The sequence below is a fragment of the Periplaneta americana genome, chromosome 9, assembly GCF_040183065.1.
Source record: "Periplaneta americana isolate PAMFEO1 chromosome 9, P.americana_PAMFEO1_priV1, whole genome shotgun sequence".
NCBI classification, from domain to species: domain Eukaryota; kingdom Metazoa; phylum Arthropoda; class Insecta; order Blattodea; family Blattidae; genus Periplaneta; species Periplaneta americana.
Window position 1 is genome coordinate 89,629,887 of NC_091125.1, and position 26,979 is coordinate 89,656,865.

The 26,979-nt window shown below is 35.3% G+C and overlaps 2 protein-coding genes across 3 annotated transcripts in view; one reads left to right on the forward strand and one right to left on the reverse strand.

Annotated features, from left to right (window-relative positions):
• On the reverse strand, positions 1-5,825 carry LOC138706216 (UPF0193 protein EVG1 homolog). The gene is made up of 4 exons (XM_069835253.1): positions 5,572-5,825; positions 5,241-5,474; positions 3,083-3,223; positions 1-342 (listed from the first exon to the last, which is right to left on the reverse strand). Exons 1-4 carry the CDS (start codon positions 5,654-5,656, stop codon positions 170-172), a joined length of 633 nt encoding a protein of 210 aa, XP_069691354.1. The 5' UTR covers positions 5,657-5,825; the 3' UTR covers positions 1-169.
• A 632-nt stretch (positions 5,826-6,457) lies between these two features.
• Positions 6,458-26,979, forward strand: part of LOC138706215 (glucose dehydrogenase [FAD, quinone]-like) — a 28,079-nt gene continuing 7,557 nt past the window's right edge. The window contains exons 1-9 of one of the 2 annotated variants that reach the window (XM_069835250.1): positions 6,458-6,753; positions 6,839-7,044; positions 12,256-12,442; positions 15,879-16,013; positions 16,944-17,062; positions 17,507-17,677; positions 21,431-21,584; positions 22,139-22,299; positions 24,118-24,295. In XM_069835250.1, coding sequence (XP_069691351.1) covers positions 6,591-6,753; positions 6,839-7,044; positions 12,256-12,442; positions 15,879-16,013; positions 16,944-17,062; positions 17,507-17,677; positions 21,431-21,584; positions 22,139-22,299; positions 24,118-24,295 — 1,474 coding nt within the window. In that variant the 5' untranslated portion in view covers positions 6,458-6,590. The remainder of the gene's footprint in view (positions 6,754-6,838; positions 7,045-12,255; positions 12,443-15,878; positions 16,014-16,943; positions 17,063-17,506; positions 17,678-21,430; positions 21,585-22,138; positions 22,300-24,117; positions 24,296-26,979) is intronic. The other variant, XM_069835252.1, reaches the window with a different exon arrangement.

Here is a 26,979-nt window from a genome sequence, read left to right on the forward strand (position 1 = left end):
TATAAAATTTATCACATAATTAAAATAGAAATAGTTTAGCAAAAGACAATTTCATATTCACAAAATTCAAGCACATTTCACTTTTTCTTTAAGAAATTCATTTCAAACATTACATTCTCATTCTTATTACAACAACTAGAAGAACTTTTAAATTGTATTGGCGTGAGTTTTACAGTAGGCTACCCACTATGCCGAGCTGTTGATAGCGCTGTGGGTCTAATGCCTTCATCTGTCTGGTGTTGGCTGCCACCTGCTGTTCGATGAGTGTACGGTACTTCTTCTCGTGACCCAGTTCCTTCATTTCCAACAGGAACTGCAAGCGATCCTGAACGCCTTCCAGCACTGCAACACAAGTGTAAAGTACCGGTACTGTAGTTACACATCTAGAAGATTAGGGGAAAGAGTCTGCTGTGAAATTTGAAACTTCAATCCCAGCAGATAGTAGTTCTTTATTTATTACGAGATATTATAAAAAACAAGAGTGACTTCATTTTAATATTTTTACACCAATGTCATCAACATCGTCATAATCGTTGTTCTTACAATCATCATTTTCTTTCTTTCTGCTACTTTTTCTGCCAAGATAATAAAACTACTATCACTATCACTACCGGTACTACTACTACTATCACTGACATCGTCAATAGCCAACACCACCACACAAAGGGGAAGATTGAGATGCAAGTAGATAATACAAATAAAAATTATAAAAGCATGACGTCACGCCTGCAGTATCTGGCAACTGTCTTGCGTTGTATTAAGTGGTAGGACTGAGTGGAAGCGTGTATTTAGGACTAATGGAGTAAGGGGAAGCAAAATATAAAAAAATAATCAACTTTTACATGTTCATTAATATTATTAGAATTGAAATAAAGAGTATTAACACAAAATTTTAATTCTGCTGGTCTTTGAAATGATAGACGAGCAGTCCTTGGGTTTCATCAGAGGGAAGACTTATTCTGTTCAAAATTAATATATTCTGCTATAATCATTAATTTACAACATTTTATTTTATAATTTCAACACATCTCTATTTACATGATACCTTAACAAAATAATTTAAGGCATCTTTCCTAGGACTTGAGTTACGGAATGTGCACTCGCTCGAGTCTTCAAGTTCTCTTGCGGGAAGAAATTTTTTTCTCATGAAATTTCGGCCAGTATTTGGGACCGGTGCCCACCCAGCATCATGATGCACTTGGGGAGCTATGATAGGTAGTGAAATCCGGTTACAAAAGCCAGCTATAATGGCTAGGGGGATCATCATGCTAACCACATGATACCTCCATTCTGGTTGGATGATCGTCCACCCCTTCAGCATGTGGACATGAGGCCAGCAGCTGGCTGGTTGGTCTTGGTCTTCCATGGGCTGTCGTGCCTCGGATTATTATTATTACTATTACTATTATTATTATTATTATTATTATTATTATTATTATTATTATTATTATTATTATTATTATTACGACTGCAAGTTGTAATAATAACACCTTTAATAAAAAAAACTTTGTCGGCATTCCATATTATTGTTCCATATCACTACTAAACTCATTTCTTCTCATTCATCTTCGTATGGAAGTTTCAAGACTTTATTAATGACAATACTACTTACGTATTACTTTATCGAATAATATTGCAATAATATAATTGATTAAAACATTTCAATTTCACTACTTATAATTTCAGCACATCTGTATTTATGTGACACTTTAACAAAATAATATGACAGTAATCATTCACATTAAAACATCTTTGACAAAGAACATTGTGAGAACTTTTTATTGTAGTTCCATATCACTTCGAAGTTCACTTCTTATTATTCATTTTCTTAATACTTACAAAGTTATACGGATATTTCAAGACTTTATTAATGACAATTTAAAATACCAGGCTTTGATTTCAAAACTTCCCAGTATAAATAAATATTTATTTCAATTAAATTTAATTTAACAAGAAACAGATCATTTTAGATATTGAAAATGAAGTTTGAAACCAGTGATAATTGCATTTTAGATTTCACCCCATCACCCCACCCGTTTGAAATTTAAAATGGCACCCCTATATTATGATACTTAAATTTTGAAAGGGTATGTTCAATTGTCTATAGGCACTACATATGAAGGGGTGAGTTCATTTCTTATATGTATGGGGAAGCTACTATTAAAATAGTTTAAAATTTATTCAACAAATTATGTAAATATACACCGAAGAAATGATGATAATAGCATTTGACTCTAAACCTTCAATATGCGAGAGAGAGGGAAGAGAGGGAGATGAGGGGGAGGGAGAGAAAAGTTATTTTAAGGAGTAATACACACGAAACCCGAAATATAAAAACAAGAAACACAACATACATGTTCAAGAACATATATGTACTATACCGGAAGACAATGCTAGCACCACAGAATCCTTTGGATCTGACGTCATCAGACTATAGTTTTGCACACTATACTCGCATCACGCTAGAAACTACACTTGTCCGAGACCAATCTGTGTTTTGGTCACTGGTGTTACTCTGAAGTTTTGCCAGTCTTTTTCGAAATTGTGACGTGACTGGACAAAAAAAAATTCGCTAATTTTTGTAATAGTGAAATGGAGATTATTGCACTCTCATTAGAGGAAGAAGAGGATAAAGTAGTAAGACGTAGATAGAAAAGGGTGAAAAGGAAATCGTTATAAAGTTATCCATACACTTGCTTAATTGTCAATAAAATTTTGGTTAGTTCAAAAGCTGCGATCAAAATATGCGTATAAAGTAACCTTCAATCGCTGCACCTTGTATGAAAACACATCTAAACTGCCAGCTGAGACTGGACCATCACCATGAAAAAGTAAGCAAATCTATTCTCGCCTGGTCTGACTGGGCCTGGTGGTAGTGCCTGGGCATGGCAATGTGATGTGTAAATAGGCGCATTTAATTTAGTTGTGCAATTCATCCAGTGGGTGATGGCCATCACTTGGCCAGCCTTCAGTTCTGGCATGGCCTGGTAATGTGTGTCCCGACCTTAATGAGTTGGAATAGTTATCTCTTCTGTTCAAATCTGTATTTAGCACAAGCACGAATGTCGAAAATATGACTTACGTTCTGTAAATCTGTCCACTTCTTTTGGAGTCTTTAGCGGTGTTTTAGCAGGCTGTCGAGTCTTGTGCACTGGAGTCTGTGGGACAACTTTGCCAAATGCCATCAGACTCTGGAGTCTTTGCTTCTCCTTCTCCTTATCAACTGTGAGGGAAGTGACAAGAAATTAACAAATAATGAATTCACAAGTTACAGAAATAATTTTCATTACCCCAAGAATTAGGATTATAATTACCATCGTACTCTCTACACCAGTTGGAGCTGATGTCACTACTGACATATCGACAGTTACTTGTTTATCAAACCACATGATGTGAAATAAGAGGAAGTAAGGTTTTGTTACTTTTTAACTTTGCTCTAGAATATGCCATTAGGAAAGTTCAGGATAACACAGAGGGTTTGGAATTGAACGGGTTACATCAGCTTCTTGTCTATGTGGATGACGTGAATATGTTAGGAGAAAATCCACAAACGATTAGGGAAAACGCGGAAATTCTACTTGAAGCAAGTAAAGAGATAGGGTTGGAAGTAAATCCCAAAAAGACTAAGTATATGATTATGTCTCGTGATCAGAATATTGTACGAAATGGAACTATAAAAGTTGGAGATTTATCCTTCGAAGAGGTGGAAAAATTCAAATATCTTGGAACAACAGTAACAAATGTAAATGACACTCGGGAGGAAATTAAACGCAGATTAAATATGGGAAATGCCAGTTATTATTCGGTTGAGAAGCTTTTGTCATCTAGTCTGCTGTCAAAAAATCTGAAAGTTAGAATTTATAAAACAGTTATATTGCCGGTTGTTCTGTATGGCTGTGAAACTTGAACTCTCACTTTGAGAGAGGAACAGAGATTGAGGATTTTTGAGAATAAGGTTCTTAGGAAAATATTTGGGGCTAAGAGGGATGAAGTTACAGGAGAATGGAGAAAGTTACACAACGCAGAGCTGCACGCATTGTATCCTTCACCTGACATAATTAGGAACATTAAATCCAGATGTTTGAGATGGGCAGGGCATGTGGCACGTATGGGCGAATCCAGAAATGCATATAGAGTGTTAGTTGGGAGGCCAGAGGGGAAAAGACATTTGGGGAGGCCGAGACGTAGATGGGAAGATAATATTAAAATGGATTTGAGGGAGGTAGGATATGATGGTAGGGACTGGATTAATCTTGCTCAGGATAGGGACCAATGGCGGGCTTATGTGAGGGTGGCAATGAACCTCCGGGTTCCTTAAAAGCCAGTAAGTAAGTAAGAAAGTAAGTAAGGTTTTGTTATGCTTGTATGACAATAGAGACTTGCATTCTTTCTGTCAGTAACAAAACTTGGTCGACTATGCTAACAGCACTATTAGAGTGTGAGGCTCTCTAGATTAAATGCGGGACAGTCTTTGAGATTAACTTTTCCAGAGAAGCAGAATATATTATCATTGATACAGGGGTACCGCAACTTTTTCAACGAACAGAACATAGCACTGTTAGGTAGTAAGAAGCATACAGAAAAAAAGAGTATTACATAGAGAAATCACTATGAAAAAAAAAAGAAGTATAGGAACTATAAAGTTTCATGTTGATGTCCTACAGTTAATTGTTACTGGTATAGGTGTACAATTTGAAACATTACTGTGGAATGATTATGTAAATGATTGAATTGTTTATATATCATATCAGAAACAATTTGTTTCAGCAAATTATCCTTACCCTTCATTGCATACAGATGAAATACCGTACTGTATTTTATTTTTTTTTTACTTACTGGTAACTATTATCAGGCAGAACATCTCACTTCACAATATGTATCCGAGGAAGAACAATTGTTTGTACCAGTATACATCTGAAGTCTGATTAGTATAATATGTTACTATTCAGTGATGTATGCAATGGAGGGGGAAAAGAAACTGGCCACCCTACCCTATTATCTCCTGGCTTAGGTGCTTTATGAGTGATGCCTTATTTAAAAAAAAAAACCCTGTAACACTAGAGGACAATTTAACTGCATCTAAAAAAAGTTTTCTTCTTTTTCTAAGTCTGTGATTGAGACAGTAAACTGAAAGTTTGTGAATAATGCTACACATACAAACAATATTTTAAAACTCAAAAGCTAACTTATTTATAACAAATTCATGACTCATGTCTATGGAGTATCATACAAGTATTTACCTTTGGGATGCAGTGGAATGAAAGGATCGCGTTCATATGCTCCTGATTGAATTATTGTGTCTTTTGTTCTTTTCTTATGAAAAATATGCTTTTTAATTGTGGCGCTTGTTGCAACTCGAACCCCGGATTTGATGGTTCGACTACATGATAATGGTGGCAAAGACTCGCCATTATGAACAGATTTCTGGATCTTCTGCCGTTGAAGAATTGACAATTTACTTTCTTCTAACAGTGCTGTTGAAAAATAACAAACAATATTACTTATATAAGAAATCAAAGGCGATTTCAAGTTGTAAATATTCTAAGTCCTTGGTTACATTTCAATTATTACTTTTTAGCAATTGATGTGTCTCCTTGCTGTATTGCACTTTGTGCGCATGGAGTATGCCTTCCCCTTTTATTACCCTTGAGGACATTTGTTTAAAAATTCAGATCTCTTATATCCTTGTAAAAGACCAATAAGAATTATTTTTATGATTTGCAACGTAATTATTTAACACCACTATATGTAGGTAGACATAATATTAAATACCGTACAATCCCTAAATTATGCAGGTACACCAAGGGTAGAGAACTTGAGATAAATTGTTTTGTTGCCATAGTAACTAGTTAACTGATCGAACTGATTTTCACGTGGCTTTATAAAGTGTTAACTTTTTTTCCCTAGGTCTATTTTTAAGAAATATTATGAAATTTAATAGTAATACTTATTTTGAAATTAATATCTTAATGATAATTAAATTTTTTGTGGAAAGAGGGTTACTAATAATGTCGTATTACTACTGTAAATTTGATTTGATAGGAATTTGCATAAAATATGTATTATCGGCTATAAATATAACTTTTTTGGAATAAATACGGAATTCTTGCAAAGCGTAATATTAATTTTTGTAATAAATGTAATTAAATAAACGTGACTGCCATGGCTATTCATCCTCAATCATCGTAAACATTTAATGTATGGGAATTTTATTAAGAATTTTGTTCCTTATCAACTTCCAACATTACTTTCAGATATGTTTATTTTTACTTGCTTCCCCCCCCCCCCCCTCCCCAAATGTATGACTATGGAAAGCACAGCTTAATCTGGCCAAGTTTTATTTTTCATGCGGTCGTGTCTGTGAGCAACGCTAAGCGGATCTGAAGTTTGATATCGGCAGTTGGCAGCATTGGTAATAAAATAATTATTCGAAGTTGGATATTCTGCAAAATTCAACTATGGCTGACACGTGTTGTGTCAAATACATGTTGCATTTGACATAACCTCGTAAAAATGTATGTAATTGTATAACTTTCTCTATTGAAGTTTGTACGAGATAGACTAAAAGAGTTCCTTATTACTAATTTTGTATGCGACACAAAATGGCATTTAACTGGTGTATTATATTGTTGTATTCATGTGCCGTTCCTATTTTTGGGTTCTTTATTTATTTGTGCCACCTTAATAGTTACTTGACTTGTTTGATATGCGAAGATCATGATACATTAAAACGTGTATACGACTATATAGTTGGTAAGTATACGTTTAATTCTTTATGCTCAGTTTATGTACGTGTACTTTTGAATATATCTTATCGATAATTATTATTTCATCACAGTCGGAGCTGGGTCAGCAGGGGCTATTGTGGCTGGTCGCCTTAGTGAATCTCAGGAAGATTCTGTTCTGCTTATTGAAGCCGGAATGGAAACAATGACTCCAATTTTCAACATTCCTATTGTTACACCACTACTTCAACTTTCGGAATTGGATTGGCAATATCGTACAGAACCACAGATGCATGCTTGCTACGGTCTGGAGAATAACGTGAGTTTATGAATTGATATGTTATATCGTTTTTGGTACCTTTTTTTTTTTTAAATAAGGATACTTCTTTACATTTGGGTTACCACGTTAAGGTACAAATGTATTTACGTACTTAGCTTCTAGTATAGTGATGTATCGTGAAGAAAATAAAAATTGAGTGTCGACATAAGTTTCGGACCGAAATAAAGATGGAAAGTTTGTATAAAAGTGGTGGCCGGTGGAGAGGTGTGGGCAAGTGGGATCGCTCCGTCGAGGTGGAAGGGGTAGGCGGGCAGGTAGGGGCAGCACATCTCATTTTCGTGCGTTTTCTTACTCATTACAGAGAAAAAGTGAGCTTTCATAATGTCGAATCAGTGACAGGCGACCTACCATGCTCAATACAAAGATGTTTTTTAACGTCAAAACCTGTAGTGACACTTTTAATGGACAAGGTCGCAGTTGGAGCTTTTCTCGGAGTTCTTCCATTTCCGTACGTTAAGCATCGAAATCATTGTGCCTGATCTCCATTCCATTATCATTCCATAGCATTCCCCACTGTCGGCTGGCAGTGCAAGGAGGGGCCTGGTCTAGGGACGAGTGATGTTGCCTGTTCGAAGTCTGGATATGTAGCGAATCTTCGTGTAGTCAGCTGGTACGGGTTTGGAATACACCTAGCTCGTGGATAAGCGTAATATACATCTTCTGGTCACAATGCTGGGTCATAGTGTCCCCTCCCAAAATGAATAAGGCTACAATACAAAAATCCTCCCTGGAAAGTTAAATTTGCATTGGGAAGCCCAAATTCGTTGTTATAACACAGAGCCTAAGATTTATTTCATAAACTTGCATATACGTAGGAACCTATACCCCATTAGCTCAAGAGTGTCTTAGAATATTATAGTAATTTTGTTTGGAAATAGCATTGAAATTTAACACATCTATTAAAATTGTGGGGCGCGCTTCCGAACAGTGGCAGCGGCATTTCCTCTAAGGTCAGAGCTCAGTTTAGGTGTGTGTATATTAATCGAAAATTAGTGGCTAGAAAATATTGAGAATAGGACGTATGTTTATGTGACATTTTTTTCGATTAATACACACACACCTAAACTGAGCTCTAACCTTAGGGGAAATGCCGCTGCCCCTGTTCGGAAGCGTGCCCAAATTGTGTGTTGCTATGTAATTTTACTGGGATGGTTCACATGATGTTTCTTTTTTTACTTTAGTTTCTTGCTGTCCAATAGAGGAAGAATTTGCGTGTTATCAGAGACGTTGACATTTCCTACATTGCAGTCTAATTATAATTTGTATCTAGAATTGAGAAAATGATATTTGTACTGGTATTTAGAAATCCGTATATCTATTTATACAGAAGTACCAACCTTTTAAGTGGGTTGTCAGTAATCCCATAGTGTTCATGCACGTGCCTCCCCCTCCCCTTCAGGCAAAGTGAGATGTAAAGCATATTATATATTATAATTACACGTTACTGTCACTTTCTTTGTAGGTGGGGGAAAAATCTTTTTTGGCATGCTTTGCATCTAGCAGCTACTTTTCTGTAAATTTTTTCTGAAAATACTTCTTCTTGTACTGTAATTTCATTTAGATCTTTTGAATCAGAAGTGATTCAAGTGTTGATGTGTTTCATGTAGGCCTGAATTCTGATTTCTTTCTCACAACAGTGAAGACTCTTTCGGTAGGAGAGTCACTGTGAGGTACACTTAGTACTGCAAGCACAACTTTACTTTGTTTTGCTTGTATAGACCTACTCACTTTCATTTCTGAAACCTGCAATTTTTGCCCAGTTTACGAGTACGTCTATTCTAGTTCCATTTATAATGTATTCAGGAAAACTATCGCATTGGTAAGAAGTAAATTCCTCTTGAAGTCTTTCATGTTCACCTTCATTAACCAGATTTGGGAATCTTTGAGTAAAATATTCGAGAGATGAGTAAGACACCTTTTTCTGTGTAAATATCCATAACTTTTGCAATTTTTACATTCTTAAAAAATTCACTCTCAATTCAAAATTTCTGTAAGCCTACACATTTTTTGATCCTCTTTTAGGAGAATTATAGGTTAAATGTATATTTGCCGAGATAATTTTGCTTTCCGTTATCATTTTCTCTTTGGCCATAACAGCATAATGGGGGGGGGGGATCCATAACAATTATGGAAAATCCTTAATATTTGAGACCTCTGTTTATGTTTTAAAATAAACTTTACCATGTAATTGAAATGTCTATTTTAGAGAAAATGAAAGAACTGATGCTTAACATTTAAAATAAACACACATACAAGTATTAAATATGGTACTAATGGTATTCAAAATAATATGGTACCGGTAATCACATTTCGTCATTGATTTTATGAAACCTTCAATGTGACAGTACAGAGCATAATTTTTGAGGAGGAAGAAGAAAGTAATTAAATATCAATAGACGCACTGAAGAATATCAGATACTGTGGTTGAAAATGGTGAATATGGTGACATCATTGAGGATGAGTGTAGGCCTATTGATGTTTAATTAGGCTAATTTTTTCTTTCTTCTGAAAAATTATGCTCTGTACTATCTCATAGGAGGTTTCATAAAATCAGTGACAATGTAATGAGTCAACATAGTCACTGGAGCAGACTCTTATGTGAAATGCCTTTGTGATGAAAAATTAATTCTTTCAAGAATATCTGAATAGTTAATAGTACCTATTTAATATTGGTTAATACAAGTATTGCATATTTAATGTATTGATTAATGTATGTGATATATTTTTATTTACTTCGAAATATGTGTGATAAGAACTTTCTTGTGTTAAATATTAATAACGTACCTTGTTAAAATGTTTCGACCTATTTTCGGTCATCTTCGGAACTGGTCGTTGTTGGTCTTGGCGCCTCTTGTTTCCTGTGTGGTTGCGTTCGTAGTGTAGAGTCAAAGAGTATATGTGTTTTGAAATTGAGTTGTGTGTTGAGAATATTGTTGGAGTGTGTTTTCGTGTGTCTGTATATTTCATATGGTTCTAGTGTGTTGAGTTTCTGACTTTTTGGTTGGCTGTGCAGTATTTCCATGTCTGTGTTGATGTCTCTGTAGGTGTGGTTGGCATTTGTGATGTGTTCTGCATATGTAGAGGTGTTTTGTAATTTTGTTATGGCTGTGATGTGTTCTTTGTAACGTGTTTGAAATGATCTGCCTGTCTGTCCTATGTAGAAGTTGTTGCAGGTGTTACATTTGAGTTTGTATACACCTGTGTGGCTGTATTTGTTTGTTTGTGTTGATTGTGTGTTGAGATGTTTTTGTAGAGTGTTATTTGTTCTGTATGCGATGTTGTAGTTTAATTTCTTGAATGAGGTTGCAATTTTATGTGTGTTTTTGTTTTCGTATGTTAGTGTGATGTATTTTTTGTGTTCTTGTGTTTGTGTTGTACGGTATTCTTCTGTTTTTTGTGGTTTTGTTTTGTCTTGCGTATTATGTTGTCTATTATGTTGGGCTTGTATCCGTTTTCTTGTGCTATGTATTTGATTGTGTTTAGTTCTTCGTTGTAATCCTGTTGGTTCAATGGTATGTTGAGTAGTCTGTGTACCATTGTTCGGAATGCAGGTTGTTTGTGTTCTGTTGTGTGGGGTGGTTGGATGTGTTGTGTTGTTTCGAAAATGACCGAAAATTGGTCGAAACATGTTAACAAGGTACGTTAATAATATTTAACACAAGAAAGTTCTTATCATACATATTCCGAAGTGATAGAGTGTTAAAAGTTGTGTAATCAAGATGTATATTTTTATTTAATTTCCTTACGTTTCTTGTGTCTTTAGGTATGCCAGTAAATTAAATGCATTGTATTGTATTGTATTTGTTTACATTCCTTGGTATTCGTACATCGCATCACAGCTAGAATATTGAACATGTCAAGTGAAAAAAAATCTTAATAGTACTATAAAATCTTAATTATAGTCACAGTCTAGTTGAAATATATAGTACAGAAGAGTTTTACAGTATAGTCTACTAATACAACACAAAGTTTTAGTATCAGTACTTAATACAACACAGAAATATTCATGAAGCGTTGTTGAATGTCATGAATTAATCTACAGAATAGAAGGCGTAAGAAATTAATCTTATGTTTTGAGTTTCATTTTTTATATCCATAGGGAGGCTATTAAACATTTTACTGCCATATAATGCACTCCTTTTTGATAGCACTATAGACTTGCCAATGAAGTATGAAAGTCATTTTTTGACGCATATTTATATTATGAACTGTTGAATTAGTTACAAAGTTTTCATGATTACATACGAAGAAGGTTATTAATGAAAAAATATACCGACAAGCCATGGACATTATTTGCAGCTTTTTTAAATTAGTCCTACATGATTCCCTATATTTGGCACCTATTATTATTCTAATTACTCTTTTTTGTGGTAGGAATATACTGTTACTAATCTGTGGAATTTCCCCAGAATATTATTACAAAACTGATTACTGATTGAAAGTATGCAAAGTATATTGTTTTTAAGGTATTGATATATTTACTGTCTCTTGCATAGATCTAATAGCAAAATATGCTGAATTTAGTTTGGGGATAATTTTTTTTAATATGATTTTTCCAGTTTAACACATTATCAATTTATAAGGCAAAAAATTGGGTGGTTGTTGTTTCTTTAGGACCTATTGTTAATTATTGCACTTGAAATTCTCTCCACTAACCGTTACATGGCATAGTGGTTAATATTCCCACCTTGTGTTCGGGAGGTTCGGAGTTGGATCCCAGGAGCTGCTGTCCTAACTTGGATTTTTAATAATTTCTTTCTTCAGAACAAATACTAGGATAGTACCAATAATTACGAAGGCCACGACTTGCTTCCTTCCCACAGAGAGTAGAGTGCTCCAGCAGTTGCTACTGAATTTATCTCTGTACTCGCTTTTCACAGTGATATATCTCATTGATATTATAAATAATTCAGCACAGTCAGAAATTCAGTGATCTAGTCCATAAAATTCGACTTACAAATTACTTCCTCTTTTTTATATTTGTTATCACTTTATTTTTTTCCTTTAATTAATTAATTTATACAATTTTCCCTTCATTATTTATTATGTTTTTCCTTTTATATATTTAGACCAACTTATTTATTTGTCCTTTTCTTTTCTGCTTCGATGTTGCTGATTTCATCATTATGAATCTCTGAATTTTTACATCCCACCATTGTGGTAACCAGTGTTATCATTTAATGTTTGCAGGTAAGTCACTGGCCGATGGGAAAGGTGATGGGTGGGACCAGCAAACTCAATAGCATTATATACCTGCGAGGACATGCCCATGACTATGACTCGTGGGCAGAGAATGGGAATGAGGGTTGGGCATATGAGGATGTGCTGTCGTACTTCAAGAAGCTGGAAAACCAGCGTGGCCGGTTCAAGAACAATAGTAAGTTCACAACACTATCAAACACGTAGCTGTAAATGTTGTTGTTGTTTTCTAATGCCAGGCATTTGACAATAAAGTCATTTGACCTATTGCACTCCAATATTTTCCAAAGATATTATCATGGTCAGCCACTGAAGCACAGATTTTGAGGTGTTCCGAATCCATTTCTTGGTTTGAGTTGCACAATGGACAGTTAGGGGACTGATATATTCCAATTCTGTGCAGGTGTTTGGCCAAACAATCATGGCCTGTTGCCAATCTGAATGCAGCTGCAGACGATTTTCGTGGTAAATCGAGAATTAACTGTGTATTATGATGCAGAGAGTTCCATTTTTTCCCTTGAGATTGTGTTATCAAATTTTGTTTGTTGAAGTCTAAGTATGTAGATTTAATAAATCTGTTCACAGAGTAATATGTAGATTTAGTAACAGGTCTGTAAGTAGCAGTGCTGCCCTTCTTTGCTAAAGCATCCGTATTCTCGTTTCCCAGGATTCCACAATGGGATGGTATCCATTGGAATACAATTCTTTTATTGAATGATATTAATTGAGAGAGCATTTTAGTTATTTCTGCTGTTTGAGATGGTGTGTGTTTAGAGACTATTGATAGAATAGCTGCTTTGGAGTCTGACAATATAACTGCATTCTTAAATTTATTGATGTGAAGTAGAAGATTCGTGAGACTTTCACTTATTGCAACGATTTCTCCATCAAAACTTGTTGTTCCATATCCAAGAGATCTATAAAGTGAGAAGAGACAGCACGTAACACCTGCACCGGCACCTTGTTCTCTGGAGATCAAGGATCCGTCAGTGTATAAATGAAGCCAGTTTTGTGGAGGGTACCTAATATTAATTGTCTCTAAAGACAATTGTTTCATTATTTCAGTGTTTACTTCTGATTTCAGTATTTCTTCTGTTAAATTTAGGTTATATTCTATATTTAATAGAGTTAAAGGGTTTGGTTTAATTTGTAAGTTTTCTTTTAAATTCGGGATATTGATTTTCTGCTTTAATTCTTGAACCATGGATATGAAACTTTTTTGAGGTTTCAATCTACAGAGAGGACTGTATGAATGCCAATTGTTTCCTGGTAATCTGATAAGTTTTTCATATTGAATCAGTGCTTTTTCTTCTAAATAAAAAACAGCTACAGCACTCCTCAGATCTCAGAGAACACTTAAGTAGAAAAAGAGTGAGAGAAGTAAAATTATGTACTAATCACAAAGACAATGTGATTGTGAATAAAAACGTCACCTCTTTATTTTAGATGATATGATTCAATATGCCTTCAAACTCACATCTATGATATTTATACAGGATTTCATTCTCGATCACCTGATCATTCCCAACATGTACTGGCCATTTCTTGGCTGTTGTAAGCCCTTTATCTGCCATAATGGGATCCACTTACGCTGTGGAGTATGTACACAGAGACTACCTTCAATCTTGTGATTAAACTACAGGATTAAGAGTGTGATCAAATGCTTTCACAATGTTTAATCCTACTTTAAGTGACAATAGGTGTTCGAAATGTTGTCCATCTTCTCGTAGACAAGCTTCAATAGGACCAGATCTTCTTCTGTAATGCTTTGAACAACACAAAGCCTTCGAAGATGAATGTAAAGCTATAGAAATAGCATTACTAACTTTAATAATCGGAATCTATAACTTCAGCAAAGCAGTCATTCTGGTAGACTCCAAAGCAGTTGAATCGGGGATTGCAGAAACAGCACATGTCATGAAAACTAAATTTTTCAGTAGACACAAAAACGGTATTACTGGTGGTAGACCACATCATTGGTTATAGTAATGGCTACTTCAGATAGAAGCCTAATAGATGTGTCGTTTTATACCAAATTTATTGGAATCTAATGAATTGTTAATGAAATAAATCACTATATATTAGCTTGACATGTACTGTATCTGCAAGGAATCAAAATTGTAGGCCTAGAATAATTATTTTAGTTCAACTAAAGTTTATTTGTCAAATCAGGGATATAATATATGCATAGGCCTACTGTGTACTTAATACATAAGTTCAACATATAAATGAACTTATTTTTCCACAATAGGCTACTGAAGAATATTATTGTAAAATTCTTGATATTCATGTGTTATGTAAAGCATTAGTTTGCGTATATCATCAAGCTTCTCTCTTTGAATTGGCACGATTTTGTCTGGATATTTCAATGAAGAAGGTCAATATGGTATTCTCCTTTGTACTTCCAAGCAAGAATTCTCATGGGGGGGCAGATAAAAAAATTAATCTTTATTCTTCCATCATTTTAATAATGTCAAAAGAAGTGCTTATAAAATTTTGGCCACTTGAGCGCAATTACGAAGGCCATACAAAAATAAGTTTTCCTGGGGCCTTTTACAGAAAGAGAACAAAATTTCATGGAAAGTTTTATTGGAACAGATATAGCAATTGTTCAGTTATTTTTCAACGTATTCACCACCAGAATTGAGACATTTGTCATTCAATGGGATCAATTTTTATATCCTTGTGTCATAGATGTCTGCTGTCTGGAATTGGAACCAATGTGTCGACACATATCTTTGACATGAGTTGTTTCTGCGCGCTTCCAGGATTTCACAGGTCTCCAAATGTGAGACGGCTATACTGACATAAGTGGTTTCTGCATGGAATGATAGCCCTATATAACAGTCCATGAAACTCGAATAAACTCATTTCGGCACAAATAGTGATATGTGCTGTTTCTGCAATCCCTGATTCAGTTATAGAAGCGATAGTATCAAATACCGCACCTAAAATTCCATCAATAACAGAAAGTATAAAACTGCTAACAATGCTTAGAAGGCAACAAAAACACATTGTACTTTATTGGATCCCTCCATACATTGGAATAGTGGGAAACAAATGGGCCGACCATCTGGCAAAAGAGGGAACCAAAATATCGCAACAACCTAAACCATCAAAGCCAACACACACAGTAATACAAGAAATTAAAACAAAACTTGATCAAACTTACATTAAACACACCAAAACAACACTCCAAGGAAATTATACCAAACAGTTACACATACCTTTATCGTCAAAATACAGTAGGAGTAGAAGCTTCCTCTTGTTCTCACTTCCTTGCAGCCAATAACTAATCTCACAGTGACAATAAGATTCGGATGTCAGACAGATAGTCAGCATATTATGATCCGACTTTGAGACTCTGCCATGCACAGTTATTTTAGAATACTCTTGTTTAAAGACGATGATAGGGCGATATGTTTGGAGTAATACTGAGCCAGTTTTACTTACATCTTCAGGAGTGACCAAAATTATTTCTGTCCTGCTAAATTTGCGATTTGGACCACTGTGCAGCATAGTAATATTGTAGAATTAAGTAGTGAATTATCAGCAAGTATTTCATGAAGTTACTGCATTTGAAGTAATGTTAAACTTGCTCATTTTCCTTCCAGCTGTGTATCACAGTCGGACTGGACATATACCACTAAATGATTTGAGGTGGACCACTCCACTAGTGAATGCTTTTCTGGCTGCAGGGGAAGCTCTTGGCTACAGAGTCACAGATCTGAATGGCCGCCATCAGACAGGTACATACACATTTTTTATTATTATTAATTGAATTTCGCCTTTCAACAATAAAAATGATTCATAAATGCTAAAATGGTTTATTGCAGTAGTCTATGGATATAAAGGGAGAAATTGAGTCGGGGTCTGGTAGAGTTCCTGGGTAGCTCAGAGAGCCTTGGTGCATTTAGCCAAAAGTCCTGGGTTCGATACCCAGCCCCGGAACAATTTTTCCCTTGAAATTATTCAGATCAGTTTCTCAGGGAACTGTACCTTGAAAGCTAGATTGCATATTGCAGTAGTAGTTTTCCATTGATTTTCGCATTGATGGTATTAATAATGGGAGAGAAAATGTGGCTATTCTGATAAAATCTGTTCCAAGAAATTCCTTGTCTATAGAAAATTCAGTTTGTCCTAGTTGGAATTTGAAGTTAGATATTCAGCATAGAAAGCCATGCTGTAACTTTTTGGTCCTGTTGTACTAATCAGTTAACTATAGTTGATCCAACAAACAAACGAACGAATGAACCTAATAGAGCTAAGGCCTATCAGCTGACTGCCAGGCTCATGTCCATTTACGTCAGCAGAGAAGAGTAACATATGGTCAGTATGTTAATCCTGCAGGACCACAGTGAATCCCTCAGCTGTTGAAGCTGATTTGCTAGATTATTGTTATGCTACTCATTGTAGCTCTCCACTTTCATCATGATACTGAGTGGACAGCAGTCTCATACACTAATAGTCGAACTATTATGAGAAAAGTTCTTCTTTCATGAAGACCCAAATCAGCCCGCATTCCGTACAACCAGTTCAAAATATAATGCTATAGATCACGTGGTTATTGCGCAGGACAGTAATACTGGTAAATGAAAAGTTAACCAAAATGTTTAGAACAGTCGAAAGAACGCTTTGATGCTGTGTGTTTATATAATTGCAGATTTTCATTGTTGTAGGTTTCATGGAGGCACAAGTGAACCTTCTCGATGGATCACGCTGGAGTTCAGAGTTCCCTTTCATCAGGTATCGTCCTAGTTCCACACTCACAGTTCTAAGTGATTCTGTTGTTGAGAAGGTAAGGAAATGGAAAAAAACATGAACAGAGTTTTAATGACATGGTTTGTTGGCAGATTTTTAACTTTTGTGTAGTAGTTGTTGAAATTAAATTAATTATTTGACAGTAGGGTAGGGTAGGGTAGGGTAGGGCAGGGCAGGGAATAATTTATTGTTATTATTATCATTAATAGAAATAGAAGAGAAAGGAATAAATTTTGGATAAGGGTGGAAGAGATGGAGAGATAAATGGAACTTAATAAGCTGCAAAGATCGTGATGGTTTTGATAACAGCAATGGAGATTAAAATTGGTAGAGGGGCATTAGAAGTGTAGAGAGACCACCATCTTTGTCAATTACATAATATTGACGTAGATTTAATGATATGTCAACTGGTGCCATATTCACAGCTTTGATTTCGTCCTAGTGTCTCGATTATCTTAGGACATTGTAACGTTGTTTCCAGGTACTATTGAGAGGTGGATATGAGGCATATGGTGTTGTGTACAGAAGACTCGGCAAGAGGTTTAAAGTGCGGGCTCGCAAAGGAGTGATCCTGAGTGCTGGAGTAATAGGAACGCCCAAGATCCTCATGCTGTCTGGCATTGGACCGGAACGGCACCTTGAATCTCATGGGGTAGGTTTTATACATACAATATATTTTTATCTTCACATTAAAACATGCTAGGTTCCATTTGTTGTGCATCAGTTGTAATTTTTATATTTCCTGAGTATTGTGATTTTTCTTGTCAGTCCTATTATCTTTTTTTGCTGTTTCATTATTGTCGTCGTCATCATCATCGTAATCGTCACCATCATTGTCTTCAGCATCTTCGTAATTATCATTTCCATCAATATAATCATTATAATCGTCATAATAGTAATAAAAATAATAATGTGTCCGGGTAGGTAAAGCAACAGGCTAACTCAATCTCATGTGCTGTCGGGATTTTTCTTGTTGCCAAAACTTCCAGAACAGCTCCGAGGTTCACTTAGCCCCCTATCAAGTTGAGTACCGGATCTTTCCTAGGGGTGAAAGGTGATCGGAGAGTGGTGCTGACTATACCACCTCATTATAGTGCAGAGATCAAGAAAGCATGGAACTTTACTTCCATGCCCTCCAACACCTTCCTGGTGTGTCAAGAGGATAACCTTTACCTTTAATAATAACAATAATAATAATAATAATAATAATAATAATGATAATAATGATAATAATAATAATAATAATAATAATAATAATAATAATAATAAGCCACTTGAAGACCGGCAATGCACTATCTGCAGAAGACAATGTAGCCCAGAAGTATTGGAGAGCATGAATGCTAATGGCTTCATTGCTAGATGCAAGGCATTGAAACGGCAACATAATAATAATAATAATAATAATAATAATAATAATAATAATAATAATAATAATAATAATCGTCATAATCGTTATTGTCATAATCACCTTCATGACTATTTTACTAATAATCATGATGAAGATCTGGAACACATTCTTCTATACTGTCCATCCATAAACCACAAAAGAAGTAAATTAAAATCATCAATACCGGTTGCAGAAGACACAGCCCTGCAGTATATATTGACTACACCCCAACTCTGGCTACTAGCAACAGGCATCTATAATGAACACCAATCAAAATACCCCTCATTTCTCGTGAAAAACAACAACTGAATAGACTACAATGTACTATAGTGGATTTTATGTTGTCAGCAAACAGCTGGATACATTAAGAAGATTGATTGATTGATTGATAATCACCTTCATGTTCGTGATACTTTTCGTTGTTAAGTTTGCATCCGACATAATCATTTTTTTTTTTGGTCCAATGGCAGGGTTCTTAATTTGCTGTTATTTTCCCCCGACTGTAGTGTGGATCACATAAGAACAGTTCCTAAACAGCAAATATTGCCGTCTTGTCAGTGTTGTCAACTGTTACCAGATATCACATGATCCTACATATTAAATGACTTATTTACTTACCGTACTTTATGTCGGAAGGTTATTCTAAATAATTCAATAATTTGTAACATATTTTCGTAGGCAAACTATACGAGAAAGGGATCAATGTGTCAAATATTTTGTCTGGCAATACGAAATTCATTGGTTTGACTAAACAATTGACTCACGAGACCTAACCCTAACCTAAAAATGTATTTTGTTTGACCACATGAAATTATTAGTACTAACTCCGAAAACTTACCTGACTATAGTCTTGAATTATAACCACAACGCAACACATAAAATAACTATTATGTATTAATATTAATACTGATATTAAGTATGTTAAATTTCACTAGCTCCCAGTAACCGGCTCAAAAATCTAGTACAATTTTAATTTCGTGGAACTCCAGTATCGACAAATATTGTCGATATTTGTCTCAGCTGCAAACACACCAGTTACAAAATCACCACCATTTGTAGTATTTGTCAGTATCGAAATTCGAAACGAAATTGGCAAAAGAAAATTCAACCTGCAAACTAAAAAATCGTCACAGTCCACTAGCATGATTATGTAGTAATGAGGGAAAAATGGTTAGGATTCACCCTTATGGTATAAAGTAAGCTGACCCGGACTATACATGTGGATGCTCATAGAGATCGTTAGTACCGAGAAGCTTAGAACACCCAGTTCGTCAGAGACTATCTAAAGTGCACCACAGGCAGTGGATCCACATTACACTCGTAATGAATGATGATGATAATGAAGAAATTATTGTTGGGATTCTCAGGGGAACTGGAGTAGCCGAAGAAAATCCCTGTGTTACCTTGACTGTGAGCTTATCCAACAGAAGTTATAAATTAAAGGTGGCTCTATCAGTATTTGAACCCTGGTTACTTGGCTCATAAGCCAAATGCGCCAGTACTGAGCCACTGTGGCGATTTTACATAACCACCATCATTACTATCATCACTGTCACCATCATTATTAATGATTATATTCGCTAAAATCACTCCCATTATCATCATCAACATGATTATCAGCAACACTACCGTATCACCATTGTTATCACTGTAATTTACTGCTGCCATCGTCATTGCTGCTACCAATATCATTACCATAAGTAAATAGAATTTTTTCCCAACGGTAAGTCCTTAGTAACTATTTAGTGTGCAAATATGTCGCCATCATTGAATCATCATCACCGTCATTGCTATCATCACTATACAATCAACTACAAAAGTCAGACTTTGTGGATGCTCATTTCAGTTTCAGGATGAAAAAATAAAATTGTGGTATGTCTTTATTGGAGTATTGAGTTATTTTTTCAGTTGTTCAGTTATTATTTCAATTTGGAATTCTTATTAGGCCATGTTCATTTCTTCAGCCACCTTTTATGTTGTATCCTGCTGTGTCTCTTAAGAATTGTGAGCCCATAGAAAAAGTTGGTACTACTGCTCTAATGTTATTACATCCAATTAGCCTAGTGTAATGCTTCTGATTTATCATTATTTTTTTCATCATCATCATTGTCACTACTATTACCATAAGACTGTCATGAAGTTGGGTCATGTGACCTGTTCTGGCCTCAGCCATCCAGAAGTTTCTTCATTTTTTTTATTGGGTTATTTTACGACGCTGTATCAACATCTAGGTTATTTAGCGTCTGAATGATATGAAGGTGATAATGCCGGTGAAATGAGTCCGAGGTCCAGCACGAGCATTTGCTCGTATTGGGTTGAGGGAAAACCCTGGAAAAAACCCTCAACCAGGTAACTTGCCCCGACTGGGATTCGAACCCGGGCCACCTAGTTTCGCAGCCAGACGCGCTGACCGTTACTCCACAGGTATGGATAAGTCTCCTCATAAGACGCCCTTGATTTCTTCTTCTCTGTGGCCTGTATTTCAGAATGAACTGTGAAATTTTGTCTCCGTTCATTGTCCATATATTGGATTTAGTTCTGTATTTCTCTATTTCTCATTATTCTTTTAATGACATCATATTTAGCTAATGTTTTGCAATGCAACTTTTACATCCATTTCTATATTGAAATTGAGACTAAAACTATTTCTCATTATTCTTTTAATGACATCATATTTAGCTAATGTTTTGCAATGCAACTTTTACATCCATTTCTATATTGAAATTGAGACTAAAACTTAAATAGGTACTTGTATAAGTATTTTGCCATAAATTACAATTTTGGCTTCAGATAATTTATTTTAAAGCTAAGATTTGAATTTATGTTAACTTCTTTGTAAAGAAAGGTCAATTAACCAATTTACTGAAATATGTAGGGTACAATTCCGAGTGTTTTGTGTCCATGAAGCTAATCTGTCTTGTTAAATCACGCTTTAAATAAATTGGATTTTGTGACATTTAGTTAAGTTACTTGGAGAAAATTAGATGTATAATGTAGCTTTTGAATGTGATTTTTGAGATTGCAGTGATAAACAACTTGCCAGTGGGACAGAACCTCCAGGATCATGTCACAACAGGAATTGACCTTGTCCTTCTGAACCAGTCATTGCCTCTGTCTCTGGCATCTGTGGCGTCTCCACTCAATCTCCTAAAATATTTTCTATTTGGACAAGGTATAGTTCATAGAGCTGACTTTAAAATGTTGTTTGCTTGGTATCAGCTATAATCCAATACCTTCTTGAATGCTATCAGCCAATCATGCTACTAGTGAGGTAGCTTTCATTTTTGAGATGAATCTGCATAATTGTTTATGTGCATCTGAAGTCTGATTAGTATAATACAGTATGTAGCTAATCGGCAATGCATGCAATGAACGGGGAAAGGAACTGGCCACCTTACCCTATTATCTCCTGGCCTAGTTGCCTCACCAGTGGTTCCTTGTTGGTATCACTTCTGAGGTTCAGACCTGTCTTCAGACAGTTGACTAAACAACAAACAGAAAAATGTTTTCATTAGATTATGAGAGTGTGAAATTATTTGTGTGAAGATTTAGTATGCTATTCCAGTTTTACTTTCTTTCTAAGACACTTGTATATTCCTAAGTAATTATAAAAGTGTATCAGAATCCTAAAATACACCTCGTGTTACTTGATTTGAGTTTTCTAGTCCTAAACATCCAAGGCAATGGCAATAACTCAACATAAATTAGACATTACTTTCATTGCAGGCCCTTGGACGTTTCCAGGCTGTGAAGCTGTGGCATTGTTGCACTCCAAGCTTACATATTCTGAGGAGGAGCCCCCTGACCTGCAGCTGATGGTGCTGCCTGTTGGACTGTCTGGTGATGGTGGAGTTCACTTATGCAAGGCAGTGGGAATATCAGACAAGGTATAGTTTTGCCCCTAGACAGATAGGATTTTGCCTAGGTTTGTCTTTTGACAGGCTGACGGAAGTTGCTTGGTCGTTAATGTCTCTTTTAATGGAGCGATTCCTTTAGCTTGCCAATGTGAAGAATTCCGTTCCTGATGTGAAGACATCTGTATAACAGAGTTTACTGTTCACTGATTGAAGAGGCTAGCAGAGTGAATTGTGGCATAGATAGATAGTTTTTGCTGTGTGGTCCCAAATAATTTGGTTCTCTCTTAAAAACCTTGAATCATCTTGGAACAAGGACATGTATGCCAGAATGGTAAACTTTTGATTTTTGCACTTTTCCCTGGCTACCACAAGGGAACTGTCATCCTCGAACTTTGTTTCACGAGTCCAGCCAAGTTTATAGAACACATGGTAATTTTATAATGCCGGTAGTCCTACCAAGTTGTTGATCACAAAGAACATCGGCGCAGAGATATTATTTATTTAGTTGACCATGGTCTGTGGGCCTCATGCTGGTAGTTACCACGTTAAAAAGTCACAGGGGAATGTGCTGGCTGCAAATGACGACTTATGTTACATCACTAGTTATACGTGGAATTTGCTGCGATGAAGGTAGTTGTAGGATTTTGTTTGAACCATTTTGAACCATCCTATAGGTATAATAATGGTTATTTTTAAGTCGGAAAAAAATTCAATATTGAAGCAACACATACAAATGAATGTACAGTAATGCTATGAAGTATAAAGGCTATAATTCTATTTGCATTCATTGTGCTCTACACTTAAACATGAAGAGTCCACTGCAAGAATGATGGATGTCATTTGGAATACATTTTTCAGGAGAAGCAATTCAAAGTTTGAAATGCTTAGTGCTCAAAGCTTATCTGTAATTTGCGATCATTACTGGACAATAACTATCAGTGTTAATGCCATATAACTCTCTATGTACATTCTATATGTCTTAATCTATGCATTGACAGTCTTGGTTCATTTTCGACAAGAAAGTGAGATCCATCATTCTTGCAGTGGACTCTTCACATATCGTCATATATTGGAGCACTATGATTACAAAATTTATTAAAACTACTAATGCAGATGTGTTCAGTTACCACAAATTATCACGCTGACAATACAAATACAACCTTTCACGCTGAATTTTCAGATTAGAAACTAATTCTTACATGTAATTACCAGAAATTGGAAGTTTGATGTATTTCTGGGGGTTGCAAAAATGTAACATGAAACTTTGATCTGTCTAATAACTATAGGTATTTGCACTAAACCACTCACTCACTCACTCACTCACTCACTCACTCACTCACTCACTCACTCACTCACTCACTCACTCACTCACTCACTCACCCACCCACCCACCCACCCACGCACTCACTCACTCACTCGCTCGCTTGCTCACTCACTCACTCTAATTCTTATTAGAAGTGTTTATAAAGTGATGAACTTGGTTACTTGAGATAATCACACATGTGTCATCAGCAAATAATATTACCTGGGATGAATTGTTTGTGGTTGAGACTGAATCATTAATATAAACTAGAAACAATAATAGACATAAAATCGATTCCTCATAAACTCCAGGTATTACTACATGTAATACTGTGAAACAGACATTTACCTTTCACATAAGGATTAATTGGGTTAGGTAGTAATGATTAATTATTGATTTTAAATGACAGAATATCTTAAAAGATGACGAGAAGATGATGAAGCAATATTAGCGCTTTTGTGAAATGAAAATTGTATAGGTTGTCACCACAAATGTGATGGAAATTACATAGATAAGTTTACTGTACAGTCGTGTTTGCATTTCAGCTATGGAAGCAGTACTTCTCCCCACTAGTTGGAAAGACAGTGGTGTCCCTGATACCCATTCTCCTGCACCCAAAGAGCAAGGGCGAGGTCCTGCTGAGAAGTAGCAACCCTGAAGAACCACCTTTAATCAACCCTAACTACCTGGCTCACCCTCAGGACGTGGAGACTCTGTATCAAGGTAAGAGGAAAAATGAAACTCAAATGTAATTTGTCTACAGAAAGATGCCGCATCCTCGGCCTTATCTCACCAAATACTGTCTCGTTATCACCAATTCCATCGACATTAAATAATATAATAATTGATACAGCATTGTTAAATAGCCAAATTAAAAAAAAATCATTGTGGTGTCAAAGGAAATGAAAAGCCAACGAACTTGCATGACAATGGACAACGTTTAATTTTATTGGACCAGAGTCTGTTCTTGGAATACCCAAGTGTTCTGTTAGAGTCCATTAGGAAATGATCAAAAGAACGGCATTATAAGACCTGGGTAGAAGTCCCAGCAAATAGATCTACGGTCTTACTAATAAAAACTCTATATATAGACGTTTAACTGTCTTATACTTATACAATGAGTAGCTCGTTTATAAGTCGTGTGTAAATTCCTTACTAATAATCAATACATACGTCGTGTATAACAGTACAACTGTTACACAGCTACGTCATAGTTTCGTCATTACTTCGTTACGAAAGGTAATAGAATATCTGAGGTTCTCTACTGCATCTGGTAGAGCGCTCCAGTGTGGCGTGTTAAATATCGATAGTACAACTGGCTCTAATCGATTACCACACTACATTTTGGTCAAAGAGTACAAGCTACAGCAATATTATTCTAATAATTCTATGATCTTTGGTTTGTTCTTCTGTGGTTACAAGGTAACCATCATCATAAAATGACAGTCGATATGAACAGCTGTTAGAGGAACGGCCATTTTTTCCCTATATAGAACGCTTAAACAAGGGGTTTCGTGTATATAACTACTGCAAAGCAATTCCCATTGTATAGTTACAGCCTGTTTATACGTCCATAGCTTATTCACGGTTTATTAGTAACGTTTTCTGTCTCAACTCTGCATAAGTCTCGTATAAAAACTATACACGGTTTATTAGTAAGACTGTTAGTAAACTGTGCGCTACTAGATGATATAAGAAAAGGTTACTTCAATGTAATAGATTTCATTTGGTGATAATTAGCACCTTTCTCATAGGTCATGAGAGATTTCTGAACAATATCCATCTGACGGAAGGAAATCTGAACTGTAAATTCTAAGGGAAGGGAGCTGAAACAGTCCGTCATATCATTTGTTCATATGAGGGTTTGGCTTGCAGAAGATATATTTTTGGGAAATTAATTTAGTACCAAAGGATCTTAAACAGGCCTCACTAACAGGACTATATTCGCTGGTTAGGGATGCAGGGTTGATGAGTTGGTACTAACTCACTCTGGTAGGTAAGCAAATAAGCCAAGAGGCTATAGTGCGTCCAGTGTAATGCAAAAGGGCTTATAAAATAAACATATAGAGAAGTAGTAAACTAATAAATAAATACATTAATAAATTAATCAGTAAATTAACTGTAATGTTGATTAGTTGATTTCCAGTGCATCCATATGTGGTTATTATCTAGAAACTTCCTGAATTGTGCTGGTTTTACCCTTGTTAAAGTTTTATTTCTGAGATGTAACACTTGAAAAGAGGAAGTTATTTCTTCCTATGGTGGGATGTCAGGCGTGAAACAGGCTCCCTGATATTGAATTCTCAACTTTATTTTCTGTTTGGAGAAATACTTAGCATTTTTATTATCCTTAAAAGTTCATTCACTTAATTTACAATTCATATTGATTTTTCAGATAAGTCGATTAACATATATACTTTATATCAAGTTTCTATAATCATCAATCTTAATGACTTAACAATCCAAAAAATACAAAAACAAGTCACATAGTATAACTGTTTTTAAATATATTTATATAACATTTGTTAGAATTTATTACAAATACGAACGTTTTCGCCCTCGTGGGGCATTATGAGGCTGTACATAACAATATAAAATATTTTAAATTATCAAATGTAATATGTTGCATAAGTTGTGAGAAAAAGTTGTTTTTCATTATATTTGTGCACACATTTTTTCACAATTTATGCAACATATTACATTTGACAATTTATTCTGTGGTTTAAAATCTATTTCTCATATTCCTCAATAAAATGCTTGATCAGTACAAAATTTTCTCATTCATACCTACAAGAAATAGAATCAAATGCTAAAGACAAAAAATGGATTACACTACTTTCCAACCCAGATATAATCCCCCAGAGACCAAGGAAAACAGCAGTTGCAGCCTTCAGACTATTGACAAATCATGACTGTCTAGCAAATCATCTCTACAGAATAGGTATCTCAGCTTCACCAATATGTGTCCTGTATAACAATCCAGCAGAAATAAATGAAGATCACTTGAAGACCTGTGAAGCATTAAGATCAGAAGAAACTACAGTTCAAAAGTATTGGAAAGCACGACTACTGATGGCTTCATTGCCAGATTCAAGGCACTAGACAACAACAACAACATCAACAACAACAACAACAACAATTTAAAATATTTGATATTGTTATGTACCGCCTGATAATGCCCCAAGAGGGCGAAAACGTTCGCATTTGTAATAAATTCATAACAAATATTATACAGTATAAATATATTTAAAAACAGTTATACTTTGTAACTTGGTTTTATATTTTTTGAATTGTTAAGTAATTAAGATTGATAATTATGGAAACTTGACATAAAGTATATATATTCATTCACTTAAGCTGCATTTAAACTCTCAAATCTTAGAAGTAACAATGTCAAGAGTTGTAAT

Bases quoted from the DNA above. Each gene is read 5' to 3' on its own strand.
- LOC138706216 (XM_069835253.1), bottom strand. From the start codon at position 5,656: ATGTCCTCAAGGGTAATAAAAGGGGAAGGCATACTCCATGCGCACAAA. The intron at 3,224-5,240 runs GTAAATACTTGT...CTTCCCTCACAG, and splicing joins CATTCCACTGCATCCCAAAG to TTGATAAGGAGAAGGAGAAG. The intron at 343-3,082 runs GTAAGTCATATT...CTTGTGTTGCAG, and splicing joins AGTGGACAGATTTACAGAAC to TGCTGGAAGGCGTTCAGGAT.